This window comes from Callorhinus ursinus, unplaced genomic scaffold, assembly GCF_003265705.2.
Source record: "Callorhinus ursinus isolate GAN/ISIS: 27379988/994484 unplaced genomic scaffold, GSC_fseal_2.0 scaffold70, whole genome shotgun sequence".
Taxonomy (NCBI): domain Eukaryota; kingdom Metazoa; phylum Chordata; class Mammalia; order Carnivora; family Otariidae; genus Callorhinus; species Callorhinus ursinus.
The window spans coordinates 1,621,752-1,639,168 of NW_027397132.1; the positions used below are offsets into that span (position 1 = coordinate 1,621,752).

The 17,417-nt window shown below is 58.0% G+C and overlaps 2 protein-coding genes across 10 annotated transcripts in view; one reads left to right on the forward strand and one right to left on the reverse strand.

The window, feature by feature from the left end:
• Positions 1-4,576, forward strand: part of USP42 (ubiquitin specific peptidase 42) — a 76,180-nt gene extending 71,604 nt beyond the window's left edge. For all 5 annotated transcript variants that reach the window (XM_073886374.1, XM_073886373.1, XM_073886375.1 and 2 more), the window contains 3 exons: positions 39-340; positions 2,426-2,469; positions 3,570-4,576. In XM_073886374.1, the coding sequence (XP_073742475.1) occupies positions 39-340; positions 2,426-2,433 (310 nt within the window). In that variant the 3' untranslated portion in view covers positions 2,434-2,469; positions 3,570-4,576. The remainder of the gene's footprint in view (positions 1-38; positions 341-2,425; positions 2,470-3,569) is intronic.
• Positions 4,577-4,755: 179 nt separating this feature from the next.
• The window catches only part of CYTH3 (cytohesin 3), an 89,854-nt gene continuing 77,192 nt past the window's right edge, over positions 4,756-17,417 (reverse strand). For 2 of the 5 annotated variants that reach the window (XM_073886379.1, XM_025863754.2), the window contains 8 exons: positions 14,471-14,551; positions 13,981-14,093; positions 13,723-13,871; positions 13,409-13,520; positions 8,418-8,494; positions 8,257-8,328; positions 8,022-8,176; positions 4,756-7,611 (listed from right to left, as the gene is read on the reverse strand). In XM_073886379.1, the coding sequence (XP_073742480.1) occupies positions 7,539-7,611; positions 8,022-8,176; positions 8,257-8,328; positions 8,418-8,494; positions 13,409-13,520; positions 13,723-13,871; positions 13,981-14,093; positions 14,471-14,551 (832 nt within the window). In that variant the 3' untranslated portion in view covers positions 4,756-7,538. The remainder of the gene's footprint in view (positions 7,612-8,021; positions 8,177-8,256; positions 8,329-8,417; positions 8,495-13,408; positions 13,521-13,722; positions 13,872-13,980; positions 14,094-14,470; positions 14,552-17,417) is intronic. The other 3 variants (XR_012376314.1, XM_073886378.1, XM_073886380.1) reach the window with 3 other exon arrangements.

Here is a 17,417-nt window from a genome sequence, read left to right on the forward strand (position 1 = left end):
TTTGTTGGTGGTTTGAGTTCTGGCTTCTTCCTCTGCAGGCGTCAGCAGGACTCCGATCTGTCAGTAGCGTGCTCCGACGCTGATCTCCACAGACACAAAAAAAAGAAGAAGAAAAAGAAGAGGCACTCCAGGAGATCCGAGGACTTTGTTAAAGACTCAGAGCCACACCTGCCCAAGGCCGCCAGCCATGAGACTGTTGACCGTTTCCGGAGAACTGACGGCGCTTTCCCCCTCACCGACGGCCTGCCTCTGGAAGGTGTTGGGCCTTTCCGTGAGAAGAGAAAACACTTAAGGATGGGAAGCAGGGATGACAGGTGTCCTCTGTCTGAGTGTGGCCAGGGTAAGAGGAGATACTTGGAATTAAGAATATAGAAACGATTTCTTGTCAGCACGGGGGAAGAAACCCTCAAATGGCTTAAAAGGGTTTGGCTCCAGCGGGAGCCAGTGCGCTCTGTCTGCTCCAGCCTCGGCCCCCAGGCGGAGTGCGGGCTCCCGTGGCATGGTGTGCAGCTGCGGGACTGACCCCTTAGCATGTGCAGGGACCTCGGTGACCCGGACCTGGGCTCGGCGGAGCCTCGGTAGCGAGACCTCTGGAGTCTGGGGCTCTGGGCGTGTGTGTGTGTCTCATGAAGGACCAGGGATTTTGTTCTTAAGCCATTTCTGATAGAAATATTTTCACCGTGTGTGCTTTCCCTCCTGAGTCTGCAAATCTCTAGCATTCGGAGTATAAGCTGAAACTCCGTTTGGGGTACGTCCGCTCTCAGCCCCTAGCAGAGCCGAGGCCTTGCAGGTGCCTGTATTGTGGGGTCCTGGCTCCCACTAAGTGAATCCCTCCAGGCTGTGTGTGTTGGGGGGAGGGGGCTTGGATTCTTCCCCACTTTGCACCACTGTCTTCCGATGTCGTTTCATAGCCCTTTCTGCTCTGACTGCACCTAAAGCAGCCCCTCTCTGCATGCAGCTTACGTCCGCAGGGCCTGCTGGTTCAAAGCGGCTTTGCGGGTTTTAAATGGCTGACAAAGTCCAAAGGAGAAGATGTCCTTGCACGTGGGACGTGCCTGTGTCCGGAGCTGTGCTCGGGGCGAGCCCAGCCTGCTCAGTTACGTGGCGCCGTGCTGGCCCTGCCCAGGCGCTGCTGAGAGCCCGGATGGCCCCAGAGCAGAGCAGGGTTGTCCTCTGGCCTTTTGTACGAGAAGCTTGCCTGGCCCTGCCCTAGATGCCTGAGGTGCACTTTCGTGACTTTGGTGCGGCATCTTGGTTGCCCAGAGGCTTTTGTGTCGTGAACTTGGGTGAGACGTCGTGCGTGTCGGGGGCAGACCCGTCTGTCAGTGTGGCTGTGGACGGAGGAGGGGCAGAAGGGCCCCGGGCGCTGGCGTTAGAGAAGCAGACACCGTGAGGGAGGCGCTGTCCCAGCGGGAGGGGCTGTGCGGTGTGACGTGCCGTGGGGAGCCCAGGTGGCGCGGGGCAGAGGACACGAGTGGCCGTGGCCGGCAGGACAGTGACGCTGGGCTGTCGTCTGCTCTGGGTTTTTTAAATATCTAAATCTTCAGACCGGTTTCCCATGAGCGTTTTGGGGATTTGGGGGAGGGCTTGGCTTGGTGAGGATCGAGTCCCTTCCGTCTGTGCTTGGGGCTTGCGGGGGGGGGAGTGGGCGGCATCTTCCCCTCCGCCTGCGGCTCTTGGAAGGACCCCCCTCAGAGGCTGCCGGCACACAGTGGAGGGCAGCTCCCCCCACAGATGGCTCTGGAGGGAAAGCAGGCGGAGGGTGAACCCCGCCAGTTGGCGTCGGGGGGCCCAGACGTGCCCCTCTAGGGGCTGCAGTCAGGCTTTGTGTCGAGTGGTGGCCGTTTCGGTCCTGCCCGCTTGCCCTCGATGGCCGGTGTGCAGCCAGCGCTTCCGCGGAGAGCCGACTGAGGAACCCGTGTGCCTGCCCCTCCTGCCCTCAGGGACAGGGGCCACCTGCTCGGGCTTGCGTGCCAAGCATCCGTGTCCTCTGGCCGAGGGTGCCAGGCCCCTTTGCCCGCCTGCCACGTGTGCCCCTCGTCTGCTGCCTTGGCCACTCGCCTCTCGGCCTCCTGTCCTCCGGCCGCATGGAACCCTCAGGTCAGTTTCTTTGGCCTGAGATCTGATTTGTCCTGCTGTTAAAATGCTGAGGAGTTTGATGGGCTGAGAGCGAACCGTTCCCGCGGGGTATGGCTTTCCCCGCATCGCAGGCAGCACACGGAGTCTGGTTTGTAGGAAGACGCTTGGAGAGAGCGCCACGTGGCAGGGCCCACTCGCTCTCCGGGTGCGGGACGGATTTCAGGCCGCGAGCACCCGGCTGAGAACGGGTTCTAAGTGTAATCGCTCACTGCGCGGACACGGCTCCGGCACGAAACATTCTGCAAAACCATCATTAAAATCTCTTTCCTGATTCTTTGCTTTCTAGGTGATTGAAAACTTGGCCTCAAAACAAAAAATTCACTAGTTATGGTAAGCAGTTTTCCTATGTGTATGTTTCATACTTGTTTGTAGGGGCACCGAGGGGACACAGACGGAGTTTGGGGCCTTGGGCTTAGAGGCGGTACTGGGGGAGCAGGTGCGGGAGGCTCCCCAGCGAGGGTAGCAGATTCTTCTGCCCCCCCCCCCCTGTGCTTAGACCCCCCCCCTCTTCCTTGGGTCTGGCTCTGGGGCAGGGTGTCCCTTCCTTCAGCTGGCGCCACCCTGCTCCCTCCTCCTCCCCCCCTTCTCGGGAGAAAGTGAGGGAAAGCTGAAGGCACCAGGGCCAGGATGGAACGGAAGGAGAAGCTCCTTTCCTCCACCCAGACCTACCCCAGACCTACCCGACTGGCCTCGGCGAGGAGCCCCTGGCGGCCCCATTCCCACACACGGCCCCGGGTCCCTGCGCTGGGGAAACAAGGGGTTCGCGGCGTCAGGCCAGGAGCCCCGCGTCCGCGTGCAGAGCCAGAGAGCACACCGACTTCTGACAGAAAGGACTTGGCGTTCCTGGAACGAGGTGTGGGTGCCTTAGGACAGATGCCGACTTTGACAGTGCCCAGTGAGTGACTACTGGCATTTGACCCGGTGGCCCCGGGAGCTAGTGCTTCCTGTTTGTGACCCGCATTTGCTGAGGTAGGCAGGCCAGTGTGCCATGTCGGTCTTGAAGGCACCCGGGTCCGGTGTGGGACTCGTAGGCAGCAGGGGGGATTTGAAATGGATTTCCCCGAATCATCTACGGCAGATTAACGTGCAGCTTAACTAACCTGCTTTCTCGGTGTCTTAAGGAAAAGACCTAAGCCTAAGCAAGCATTAGACTCAGATTGTCTTGCGCAAGGGAGTTGAAGGCTTGAGCCGGTTGGCAGCGGCGCTCGCCCAGCAGGTGGCTCCCTCTGCACGTCCGGCCCGAGCAGCCCCCTTCCCTCCCTGCCCTTCTGGAAGGCAAAATGACGAAGAGCTTGCCCCCCAGGACCTGGTGGAACTGTGCCTACAGGAAGCCCAGGAATGAGTTGTCGGTGTTAGGGATGGCCAGGCCCTCCCCCCCGCCCCGCCCCGGGAGGTACTAACGCCTGCGCTTGCTGCCTTTTGTCTTTCAGATTCAGCGTGTTCGACAGAAGCCATCCCCAACCCAGCTTAAATTATCAATCTAGAAAATAACTTTGTTCAAATCTGCGTGGTGCTTCTTTAGTAAATCCTGTACAGATTTTACCATGGAGGACTTTTTTTTAGTTTTTACCTTTTCTTAATTACCCTTATTCCAAATGGACGAACACTTTCTACAACTGCTGACCATTGTAAAACACCGTGTACATAAATCCCACAGACAGTGACGCCCTGGACTGGAACATCTCAAATGCTGCTTAATCAGACTCAGGTGGACCGCTCGCATTCCATGGAAAGCTCCTCCAAGTTAGACATCCGGTGCCAGACCAGCCGGGAAACCATGGAATTATTAAAAGTACAAACTGACAGTGTGTATATTTAATTTAAAGACTTATTTAAAGATTCACGAGCTCTCAACTAGACTTGAGAGCAGTCTGTTTTCTGTAATGTCTGATACTAGAAACTAATTTGCTTCATATTTTAGTTGTATTCAAGATTTGAAAAGGTATTTTATAGACAAGTTCTGTTTTTGAACTTTGTGGAACTATTCCAATCAACTTACCAGTTATGATGAGTATTTACATTATGAATGTATAATCCAAACATTATTTGTAAAGCCTACAGTATGTTTTTATTACTTAACACTTTTTTATACAGTGTCTCTTGTCTTGACTATGATATTGGAGTCTGAGTTGTCAGCTTGGTCCCTTAAAGTTTCTAGTTACAGACAAAATCATACTGTGATTTTATTTTTAATATGGATATGCTATCAAACTGTGATACACTTATAATTCACTGGTCCTGCATCAGGAGATGGAGTGGGGAAAACTGTATTTAATACAGTTTGTATCTGAATAATCTGTATGGTTTATACAGTTTGTGTTGTTCAGAGATGTCTAAAGTTTGATCTTTGTTTTTTTAAAGATTAAAAAAGCACTTGCCCCACTGTAAATATACAGCATGTAAAATTTATATAGTATATAAATGGCAGCAAATTAAACATTTTGTGTCTTATTCTTTACTGCTGTTTCCCCCCTTTGCTTACCAGACCTTTCTCACCACCTTCTCCCTGCTGCCTTCACGGTCTTAGAATCCTCTGAAGCCCAAGCCCAGGATGAGGAAGGGACAGGGAGCAAGTTCCTGGACCCGACGATCTATTTTAAAGAACCAGGTCCTAGGTAGTCTTTGAACAATGCATTTTTTTATTTTGTGAACACAGTATTTGCAAGTTGATGGCCATACACCTTCCAATTTTGCTATTCATTTTACAACAAAATATCGATAGATAATAAGATATTTCTTCATGCAACTTGTGGAAATATATACATTGAATAACAAACACTCGAGAAATCTCTTTGTACATTATTTACATATTAACTATATTTACTGTAATTAGAAATGTCTAAGAAAAAATAAGAAAATGTGAAATCACAACGTGTGGTTTCAGGTCTACAACAGACCTAACTTCTCAGCAAAGCACATCTATGTAGATAATATGCATTTTAATTTTTTTAAAAATATGCATTGCTTTATATGAAGCACTAAATGCTGCTTCATCTATAAATAGCTCCTATTTTGATTCGGTTTGGTACCACATTAAACTGTTGAAAGTTGCTCCGTAATCCTGAAGACACTGTTGATTGCCTGGGTCCAGGGTCGTCCAATTCAACCTCAAGTGTTAACCGAGGCTGGGGGGCGGGGGGGGGGGGGGGGGGGGAGTGGTCATCCGCCCGCCGCACTCCCTCCACCGCCTCCTGCCCTTGGCCTCTGGAGGAAAGCTTGTCTTTGGCCAGAGTTGGGGCTAAAATTCAAGCACTGCGTGCGGACGTGGGCGGCGGGGGAAAGGAGGAGGAACACGGCCCTGTTGAGGTTTGGCCGCAGCCAGCCCCGCACAGCCCCGCACAGCCCCGCACAGCCCCGCTGCCCGGCTGGGCACCCCGGACTTGTATGCCGGTGTGTTAATACTGTCACAACAAAACCTGGAATTCGAGGACCTCCCCTAACACGGATGGCAGGTTCCCCAGAGTCTAAGCACGGCGGCCTCTGCCTCTGCCTCTGCCCCGGGTAGGCTCCCGGGGAAACAGCCGGAACGGGCCGCGCCTTCACAGGCGCCCAGAGGAGCCATTCCCACGGGGCTTTCCCTAAGCTTGGTTCTCCCACCCCCACTGAGGCCAAAGCCCAGCGAGAGAGCCCTATCTCCCCGGGGCCTACCTGGGGCACACAAGGAGAGAGGCACGGTCTCCCCCGGGTGTGTTACGGCTGTGGCCGGCGCCGCTGGAGCGCCCTTGAGCAGTGCTGGGCCGCGGGCTCCAGGCGCCATCTGTTCATGGAAGACGGGAGGCCAGAGTTGCATATATACCAGCCGGGCACTTCGAGAATGCTGACGTGCCTTTCTCAAAAACTGAAGTTTCGAATTTGAGGTATCGGTACAGTAACAAAGCCTAAAAGCTTGGGAATGAAACAAAAATATCAGTCTGATGCAGGTCAGAGGGTCCTGGGCTCAGACCCCTTTTGCATCTAGCGCTTTAAAGCTACGTCAAGGTCAGTGGTGCCGAGGCCAGGGGCCCGCAGCCGGTCAGTTCCAGCACCAAGGCAACTCACAGGAACAGTTACTCGTACTGACAATCTTCACACGGGTGCTGACGGTCTCAGGTCCGCTTTCTGGGACTCTCACCCTGTACGGGACAGTTCGTGACGCCAAAGGGCGCAGAGGCAGGGTGTGCCCACGCAGCGGGGCAGGGACCACGGCGTGGGCACGGGGCCCGTCCCGAAGACCCGGAGGCGGCGACCCAGCACACAGCACCCCAACCGCGCCGCAGCCCCATCCTGCTCGGGGATCCATCCTCCCCCCGGCAGACGTCCTGAGCACCTACTATTAGATCAACAGCAACCCGACGGCCGCCTGATGGTGGATCTACTCAAGTTCCACCACCAGCATGTACTGGGGGTTTTACACTATTTACAGGAAACCCTAAGTGCCCCGTGCCTCCATCCCACACCGTGCTCTCTCCCTGCTCCTGGCGAGAGAGTAAGTCTCTGAAAACGTGAAATGAGATTCGCTCTAGTTACTTGTCTATCCGTTACATCAAGAGATCGAGTCAAATTATCACCAGGTCAGTAAAAGAAGCATTTGTTTTGCCGACAGGTTTTAAACAGCGAAGACTGGTCGGAAGCTGGTCGGAACCATGGTTCCGGTGAACCACATGGAACTGCCGGTGGGGGGGTCCGAACAGGCCAACAGCAGCCGTTTCATGGGGCTCAACACACAGACCGAGCCGGTGCCGGGACCGCGGTTACAAGAGAAACACCCAGAACCATCACTTCTAACGACCTGCCTTTTTAGAAAGTGATCTGAGCGGAAGAGGAGCCCCAGGGGGCCTGGCCAGGGACGCGCGGGACGAGGGCGCCCGCAGAGCAGCCCGCACACCCGCCCCCGGCCCCCGGGCGGTGCCGCGCATGTTGTGTGGACAGAATTTTTCTTCAGTGCACAGTATATACTTGTGTCCAGGAGTTATATTTATAGCTGCCATTCTAAAAATACTACTGCTAGAAAGTATCTTTCGTTATAATTTCAGAATATAAAAAGGCATATAAAAGCTATAATCCTATATATCTGAGAAAAAAAACTCTGAATAAAAAAGTGGTAGCTTTTCCTTCCTTGTCTGATACAAAACAGCGGCTTCTAGAACGGTGAACGCAGCCCCGGGTGAGCACGTGTGGCACGGCGGGCACGAGCTTCCAACTCAGAGCCGGAAGGAGGGCGTCGGCACGTCGGCTGCGCGGGGCCCTTGGCGACCCCAGAGCGGCGCTCCCGCCAAGCGGCCCGCGCGGTGCAGGCGCTGCCTCCTCCGGGGAGGCGGCGGGATGAGCGAGGCGGGGCCCAGGGTGTCGGGGGAGGCTCCCAGTCACTTTCTGCTGCGGGGTTTTGGTTTCTACTTTCACCTGTTGAGGCCGGGAGAGATCTATTTCTTATTGGCAATCCTCCTCTTCCTCGTGGCCAGCATGTCATAGAAAGGATCCCTGCTGATACTCGCTCTGGGGAGAAAGGAGAATTCTGAGGTCGGAGGACGCCCTGCAGCGCCAAGCGGAGGCCGGTCCTGCATGCAGAAGTGCGCATGCGCGCAGGCAGGAGCGGCGCACGTGCACGCGCTCCCGCCGTACACGCTCCCACGCACGCTCCCACGCACGCAGGCGTACACGCTCCCACGCGGGCACGCTCCCACACGCGCAGGCGTACACGCTCCCACGCGGGCACGCTCCCACACGCGCAGGCGTACACGCTCCCACGCGGGCACGCTCCCACACGCGCAGGCGTACACGCTCCCACGCAGGCACGCTCCCACACACGCAGGCGTACACGCTCCCACGCAGGCACGCTCCCGCCGCACCGCGTGCACGGTAAGGACCGGGGCCGTCGGGGCTCTGGGCTGGGGCCGGGCGCGCACCTGATGGACTTCATCCACTCCTCCTTCTCCTCGGGGCTCGGGGCGGAGATCCGGTACACCACGTGGTTCCCCTCCACCACCCGGCCGTCCGCCTCGGTTTTACAGGCCTTGATGACCTGGCCCTTATGGCTCGGGTTATAAAGCTCGAAACAGTTCTGGTGGAGACAGACAGAGCGCCGTCACGGAGCGCTGCGGCCGCCGGAGGGCAGGGGCGGCAAGGAGGAGGCCAGCTTACCGGTTTCCGTGGGTCCTCCACCTCCCTGATGCTGAGGTTTTCCAGGGGGATGATCCCCCTGGGCTCCTTGTCCTACGAGAAAGAGCGCACGGCCAGCCTCGCTCAGGCCCGCGCCCCCCAAGGGGCCGTGCGCCCGGCCCGGCAGCCCGCCCCATACTTACTGTCGTGTACTCAAAGTAATAGAGGCAGTTGTCGGTGAGGATGAACCAGCGCCGCTTCCAGGTCTTCACCCGCCCTCCTAGAAGCAGAACGAGCTCGTGAGTCGCAGCCCGCACGCGCTGGGGACCCGGGGCCCTCAAGGGCGGGCCCGGGACCGACAGAGATGACTGTATCTTCAGAAATGCCACCAGGAGCCAAACTGGGTCTTAAGTTCCCTTCTTCCTCGTGGAAACGTTGGCCATTCCGCCCAACGCTGAGCCAAGTCCCGGGCGAGCCGTGTGGCCTGGCGCCGGGCTGGCGACGAGCCGGCGTGGGGCGCTGCCGGGGCCCCACATGCACCCCCACCCGGGCAGCACCGGTGCCCCTGCCACGGCCACCTGGGCCACCGCTTTCCAAACGGCCTTTCTGGAAACGTTAGTCGTGATGAATGGGCTTAATTTCCCCACATGGAAATGACAACAGGATGAAGTCAGTGCGACTCCCCGGGGCCTGGCGGGGGCCTAATCCTGTTACCTCGGGGCTCTGGCTGGCCCTGGGATCCATCACCATCAATTACTCCTTGGTCCAGGGAATTACTCGATTGACTTAATCTCTTAACAAGATCGGGGACACACATGTAAACACACACACACACACACACACACACACACACACAGCTCATCTGTGTCTCCTTTCACTACAGAAAGGAAATCTTTTACCCCCAAATATTCAGCACAAACGGGCTTCAATTTCCAGCCCTTGCTTCTGACATGAAGTTTAAAAAAACACAATCTACAAGAAAAACATGCACATGGTAAGAGAATCAAGCAATCCGTGGGCACAAGCAAGCAGCTGTCCCTGCTGTCACTCCCCGAGGTGACATTTGAGGCGGAGCTCGCCCGCCTATCTCTACAACCCGTGAGCAGGCGAGTGCCGCCGGGGCTGAGGGGCCGTGGTGTGGGAGGAAAGGCCGCGTGGGTCACCTGCGGCCGGGGGTCACGGAGGGACAGGAAGGCACACGGGCCGGCTTCCCAGGTCAGCCTGGGGCTGAGGCAAGGCTGCCTCCAGCCTTGATGTTTGCAGAAATCCAGGCAGGGAAGACATCCTGCTTGGGGGGGAGGGGGGGTGGTCGTGACCACCGGGATTCGGTGCCACTGGCCAGGTCCTTGGGAGACCGGGATCCCTCAGCCCTGCCTCACCGATCAGACGTCGGACCTCCTGTGGATGGCCTCAGGCAGGCCCAAACCGGCCAGAGAGGCTGATGTGAGGGCACGCCCAGCACAGAGGAGGGGCCTCGGCTGTGCCGGGGGGAGGGGGGGGGGATGAAGGTCCAGCTATGTCTCCCCCTCTCCCTGACAGACACCCCCAGCTCCACCCACCTCACTTCTGGTCCCCGTCCAAAGGGGCTGACCGTGTGCCTCCCCCAGTTCCTGCTGCCCCCTCCGCGGCCCTCAGACCCCATGCCTGTCCCCCAGGGCCCTTGGGCCTAGAGCCACAGCCCCCACCCCGTGCCTGAGCCCCAGCGGGACCCTTGCTCCCCACAGCCCCGTGCAGCTTCCTCAGGGGTTCTCAGCACTGCGCTGGAATCCTCTGCTCCCTCTGGACGGGGCCTCCTTGGTTCCTTCGAAGACCCAGCACAGGGCTGGGCACCAGGAGCCCTGCTCATTCCCTGATCTCCGCTGGAGCATCCCAGGGAAGCCCACCTTCACAGGGAGGGGACCCAGGAGACCCTCGTCCCAAAGTCCTCCGGTGATGAGACAGCATAGATTCTCTCCAGATCCATCCCCCCAGCCCAGTTCACTCCACCTCCCTCACACCACTTCTCTCTGGCTGCACTGGTGCTGGACAGGGCCGCCAGCCTCCCACCCCCATGCCCCCCCCACCCCCGAGGCGTCCCTTGAAAAGGTAAGTTCATCCCGGCTCTCCATGCCTGAAGCTCCCAAAGGCTTGCACTCTGTCAGCCTAGGACCCCAACCCCTCAGCGGCCTACAAGGTCTCCTCGTGGCTCCCCTCCCAGCCCCCTGCCTTTCCTTCCGGCCACTGTGCTGCCCCGAGCTCCCACTCCCCTGCTAGCACCTCCCCTCCCCTCAGTCCCACAAGCAGGCTCTCAGAGAATCCCCCCAGGAGCCCACACCCCGGCCATCTGTGCAGTGCCTGCCCTTCCGTCTGCACTCCTGCACTGGGCCACAAGGTGGCGGCCTATGTGTCCTGCTCACCCCCAGGCCCCATGGCCTACCCTGCACCACCCGACACCAGGAGAAGTGGCTTAGCGGGGAAGGCTTCTCAGCGTTTTGCCCCCCGCCCCCCCCACCCCGGCAAGCACCTGCCCCACTGCTCCTGAGCTCGGTGGCACGTCTTGGGGAGCCCAATCCCTGGCCCGGTGGTCATGGCCAAGGGCCTCCCAGCCCAGCCCCCTTACAGCTCAGTGGGGCAGGCCCAGCAGGGCGGGATGGGGGGAGCAGGGGTCGGAGCCACCGCAGGTCTCGCTGCAAGGGAACAGACAGGCTCTGCCTACGTGTGTTCCTGGCTGAACTTCAGGAGATGGGGATGGACACACGGACGGAAGAACACACACACACACACACAGCACTCACGCCTGGCTTCTCCGCTCCAAACTTGCTGCTAGTTCCACGGCTGCTCCCGGGCACACCGTACCCACACACCCTACAACACATACTTTTTCTACAAGACAGCTCAACTCTGACCCATGTGCCCGTGTTTTTAACAGAACTGACCCCTTCTCAAAACTCAGCGGCTATAAGGCATTTCCTTGATGATCACGAAGAAACACTACAATGCTCCTAGCTCTTGCAAAGCATCCAGACCTTCTGAAAGTGCCATCTGGCCTCAGACCATGTTTATGAGACACAAGGAAGGTCACATGGTGACCTCCGCTCCTGAGTGCGTGCACAGAACACACGTTCTCTCCTACGCTTGTGTTGTAGGCCTGGGGCCAAGCACTTCCGTGTCCAGGCCTGTGTCTGCCCCGTGCTGGATAAGGGCCCAGAGCTAACCCAGGCCAAGCTAACGCATCTCTGGCATCGGCTTCCAGCAGACTGCCTGCCTACTCAGCCCTCGGAGCCCGACGCCAACCAGCTGTCCCTAGAGGCCAGGCCAGCGTCAAGACTCCTGGGAGGCAGCCTGTGGGCAGGACTGTGTTCAGGCCCAGCAGCTGTGCAGAGCAGACCCACCTGCTGGGAAACCCGCTCTCGGCACGGCCACAGCTCTGTGTGCACGGAGAGGGTACGGAGGCTGCATGGGCCCGAGGGAGGCGGCAGCGGGCTCGCTGGGGCTCTGGGGAGGAGGCTCCCGGGCAGTCACCGGCTGGCCGCGGGCCTGAGGTCTGGGCGGCACCATCACCACTAGCTTTGTGACAAGTACCGAGAACGCCAGCACCATGACTTCTCCTCACACGCGTGCATGTGGCAGTGGAATATGGAGGGAGCCGACCCCGAGCTGCAGGGGGCCCCTTGGGCACCCAACTCGGCACCGTGCCAGCTCTATAGCTCCTCGGGGTGCTCTGAGCACTGCTTACACGCGCACCCAGAGCACAGGTGGGAACACAAGCCCTGCTGTGCCTTTGTCTCCCTCGTTTGGTTCTTTCGAAGCAGATGCATCTCCCCCTGGTGCCAAGGCCACACCAGCTGCCAGGCAGGCTCGCACCGTCGCTGTCACACGAGGGGCCCTCCCTGGCGTGTTGGACACGTTCCCCCCTCTGCCCTGACCCCGGGGGCCACAGGTTTGGGGTGACCTGAGAGATGCATCTCCAAGTCGATGGCTATGGTTCTGGGTTTCTAGACAAAGATCTATCTAGAACTCCCCCAAACCTCAGCACAGCCAGAGAGAAGCCAGAGCCAGACCCCAAATCGGAACGGCCGAGCCCTGGCACATGCCTTCACGCCCGCCTCTTACCCTCGCCTTGATTACGAACACAAAGGCGCGGGGATTCTCTCAGGCCCGGTGTCTCACAGCGTGTTCTACAGCGACCATGCCTGGTCGGTACATGCTGTCACATCTCACAGGCTCTCGTGTCACAGTAAGGCAGAAATCCGCCCCCCCTCCGCCCCCAGAATAAAAACAAAACAAAAAACCACCCTACCAATTCCTAAAATTGCCCAGAAAATATCAACACTACTCTACTTCTTCGTCAATGGTTAGGAAGCCCTTTGAACATTCCCGGACTCTGTCCAGGGGTGGTGCAAACATGCGCTGTTTGGTTAGTATGAGAGGCAACCAGTGATGTACGGGGAGGGAGCAGGCGACCAGCAGTCTCGAGGCTGCTCAGGCCCTACAGACACGGATGGGCAGGCTCGGTCCCACACGGCATTCCCATGCGCTCCCAGCGCCTAAGGGCTGGCATTCCGGCCACGCCTTGCCCGGCCCGGGGGGATGAATGTCACATTCGCTGCACCCTGCATGAAGCTAACCCCAGCAAGTCCAAAGCCACAGGGGTCAGACGAATGGCAGCCACAGATCAGAGCTTCACACAGACCAACGGGGGAGAGAAACCGAGAGAGGAATGAGCAGCTGGGGAAGGGGCAGGAAGCCACTGGGTACGTACCTCCTAACGCAGAACAAGCAGGGACAGCCCGTCACAGAACAGAAAGGTGGGAGCCACAGGCAGAAGGAAAACAACAAGAAGGCACATTTAAACCACGCATCAAAAATCAGCCACACCAAACCAAGAGAAAGGCACGCAGGTTCTCGCAGTAAATGCACCTGCCTCTGCTACAGAAAACTGCCTTGGGTCTATCTGGACGCTAACTGAGCAGTTTTCTGGGACACTCGTGCAGCCCGGGTGTTATTCTCCGCCGTGGACACGGCCGGCAGGGCCTCATTCAGACGGGGCAGGGCTCAAAGCGGCAGCCATCGAGTCTGGGGCGTGCGGCCGGCTACGGTGGGCGGACTCGGCCCAACGGCCCTCGCTTCTAGCGGTTCCGCCTTTGGTCAGGGCCCTTGGCTGCCGAGGGCTGGGGGCTCGGAGCACGGGGCCCGCCCGCCAGCTGCCACTCACCCAGCTTCAGGAGCCAGCCCTCGCGGTCGGGGTTGAAGAATGTGTGCGTCAGGTCATTGCCATCGTCCTCGGGGATTTTGAACGGCTCGTTCTTGATGCTCTCGTACAAGTTCTACGAGGAGCACAGGGGACAGCGTGCTCAGGGACACAGCCAGGAGCGAAAGGGCTGGGCGGCAGCGCGTGTCCCTGAGGACACCGGGCTCGGTGGGACCAGGGCTGCGAGGGACCCTGCAGGTGCCTGGTGGTAAACATTGCCCAGCGCTGCTCCCGAGGCGTGAGGGCCAGCTCTGGGGCCCCGAGGGCGGGGAGCTCACCCGCAGCAGCTCCTCCGGGAGGTCCCCTCCCTCGTTGATGCCGCGGTTCATGGTGACGAAGCGCTCGGCCGTGGGCTTGTCCCGCACGTTGTGGTTGTGGAGGCTGGTGTTGAGCATGATGATGGCGAACGACAGCACGTAACAGGTGTCTGCAAGAGGGCAGACGGCGCAGGGGCCCTCAGCCGCGCGCCTGGCCAGAGGCGTCCCCCACCCCCGCCGGGCAGAGGCTCGCCGGCGCCGGGCCCCAGCGCCACCGACCTGTGGACTGGAAGACGCCAGGGTTGCACAAGCAGTAGCGGGACGCGAATGCCTCCATCATGCGGTCGATCTTCTGCGCCTCCCCCGGAAGTCGAAAACTCCACAAGAACTGCCTACAGAGAAAGGAACACCAGGGGACCATGGCGTTTCCAGGGCCCGGGGCGTAAGGACGGCTGGCTTTACCCGGGCAAGGTGGGGACATCCACGAGGCTGGTGTTTGAGACCAAATGCAGTGGGAAGCAGGCCCACGCCTGGGCAGCACCGAGACTCAGCTGCGAAGTGGGAAGAATGCACCCAACTGCCAAATACCGGGTGAGAAACACAATGCACACCCTGCCGTCCCACTGAGGCAAGCACGGGCTCGGTCTGCAAATGCCCGGGGGAGCCTCTCTGAAGCTCTGGGGAGACCACGGGCTCAGAGGCCGGTCGGCAGAACCGGCAGCCCCGTGGGGGTGCCTACCTCCGGCTCCCGCGGACAGCCGACACTTACCTTAAGGCTTGAACAAGGTTCAGATCAGCAAATTCATGGAGTTCGACAAAAGCTTGAAGAACTTTAATATTAAAGTCGTCCCTGGGAAAGAAAGCAAATGCGGTCCAAGGCCACTGCACAGATTTTCAATCATTTCAAAAGAAAGACCTTTCCTTTGTATAGCAAGTGTCTGTGGGTTTTTGTCTTGCAGAACTAGAAGTTAAGATCTATTACACTGCACGTTCGTTTTCAGGCTCAGGACAAAGGAGACTCGGTAGGAGTTAGGAGTTTATCTCCCAGCTGGTGCCAGTCAGGGTACCGAGGCCATTGGAAGATTGCAGACGGCTGCATGGCTGGGCACGAGCCCCGCGGTAGCTCTGAGCGCCAGGCGCCCGCTCCCCCTCCGCTCTCCCAACCAGCGGCCGCGGGCAGCGTTCCCACTTCACAGGTGGGACTGCGGGCGCCTGGCGCCCGGTCACAAACCGGGGCAGTGCGGAAGAGCTTTTAAAACCAAACTAAATGCGAGAAGACAAAGGCCTCAACTTTTACGTAAATGCAGAGGAGGACAACATGCTTAACTGGAATTTCCCCAGGTCCCGGTCACAAGGGACAGTAAGGACAGCCTGAGCCAGCGAAACGCCGTGGTCATTACAGGTGCAGGCCACAACGCAAGGCGACGCCGGTCCCTCGGCCTTCCCGGGACCGCAGAGCAGACCAGGCCTCGCTAAAGACAGGGTGCTGCCACCCTACAGGCCCGCCCTGCCAGCGCATGATCCATCAACCACGAGGAACGGACACGGCTCAGGGCCACCTGCAAAGGGACCCCCGTCCGTGGGGCTGCAAGGATGAACACAGCCTCGGGAAGGGGCTCAGGCACAGAGCACGTGTTGCGACGTTCCCCTCCTTTCTCTGGGGTGAGCTGCTGTCTTGAGGCCTTGGGGGTCCGCGCAGATGTGGGTGCTGGGGGGGCCGTCCCAGGAGGCAGTGAGCACCCGGCCCGTCTTGGGCAGGCAGCAGTGAAGACTGAGGAGTGGGCCCGACACCGTGCTGAGCACCCAAGCCGTGGCAGCAGCCGCAGGGTTAGAGACACGGGGGTCGGCATGAAAGGCAAGCGCCCACCGTCCCAGCCCCAGCGGTGCAGGCAGCCTGGCTGGGAGGGCTCGCCGAGCGCGGGATGCGGAGCTGGCTCCTTCTTCGGCTCAGCTGTACAGGCTGCAGGTGGCGTGAAGACCCCAAGGCGGGACCAGAGAAGGCAAGTGATCAGAGGGGCAGCTGCACCCCTACTCCCGCTGCCAGCCTGGCCCCCTGGAGGGTGGCCCCTGAGGCTCGGTCCTCGGTCCACACTTCCTCTCCAGCCACACTCACCTGTGATGCAAACAGTACCTGCGAGCCTGCCGCTCTGGGGTTCCTGGCTCCTGCCGGACCCCTCTCTGAACCGTCACACCTGGATGTCCCCCCCCAAGTCCCCATGGCTTTGAGCTGTGAATCAGACCACGTCCTTCCACAACTGGGAAGCCTCCCCCGCCCCAGCAATGGGCAGAGGGGCCCGTCATCACCATGAGAGCCTCTGCCACCCTCCCCGCCCCCGCTCCAGCCACACTGCCCCTCTTGCCTGTCCTCTCCCCCAACGCCTGCCTGCAGAGCACCCTCGTCCCCCTCACGTCCTTGCACAAATGTCACTTTCTCAATGACACAACCCTGACCAGCCTAGCCTAACTGCTAACCGCAGTTCGCCCAACGCCCTTACGCGCTTCCACTTTTTTGCCCCAACACCTTCTAATATACGGGAGAAATGGTTTCCACATTTATTATGCTTATTACGTATTGCCTGTATCGGTCCAGCAGAGTATAGCTCCACAAGCGGATGAGTCCATCTTTTTTTTTTTTTCTTTGACAACACAACCCATGTGCCTCAAACAGAGCCTGGCACAGACTTGGAACTTGGTATTTTATGGAACTCAAAACCTGCAGGCACGTGGTACTTGTCGACTGCAGGAGCCACCAGGCTGCGTATTACACAAATGTCATCGTTCATCTTGCACCTGCCACACAACCACACAACGATGGCGGACTCAGACTCTGGCCCTCGTGGCACAGGCGATTCAATGAGGTGCTGCCACCCCTGGGCCACTGCTCAGGTTTTTTGTGGATTTTGTTGTTTTTTTGTTTTTGTTTTTTTTTTTAGTTTTGTTCAAACATAATTCACATTCCATAAAACTGTCCTATTTCAAGTGTACCATTCAATGGCTTGTAATATATTCTCAGACCTGTGCAACCATCACCACAATCAAGTTTCTGAACACTTTCATTACCCCCACAAGAAACCCCATCTCCCAATCTGCCAGCCGCAGGCAACCAGTCGGCCTTCTGTCTCCCTAAGTTCACCTAGCCCAAGCACTTTGCACAAATGGAGTCACACAACACGCGGCAGCATGCACCAGCACCCTGCTCCTTGTTGCCAATTAACAGTCCATTGTCTGGATGAACCACATCTTGACCATCCACCAGCTGAGGGACATCCGAGCTGATGGACATCGGAACTGCTTCCACCTCTTGGCTACCGAGAATCACGTGGCTACAACCATTTGTGCTTGTGCAGATGTACGTTTTTACTGCTCTTGGGTGAACACCTAGGAGAAGAATGACTGGGTCGTATTTTAAAGACCTGCCAACTACTTCCCACAGCCACGGCACCTCCCATCCTACCAGCAGCATGTGAGGGCTCTGATTTTCCCACGTCCCGGGCAACGCTTCTTATCTTTTTATTATTATTACAAACATCCTAGTGGGTGTGAAGTGGTAGCTCGCTGTGGTTTTGATCTGCAGCTCCCTGATGGGGGGCTAAGGATGCTGAACATCCAGTTGTGTGCTTATGGTCCTATCATGTATTTATGGATCTTTTTTGGAGAAATGTCCATTCAGATGCTTGGTTCATGTTATAATTAAGCTGTCCTATTATTGAGTTGTA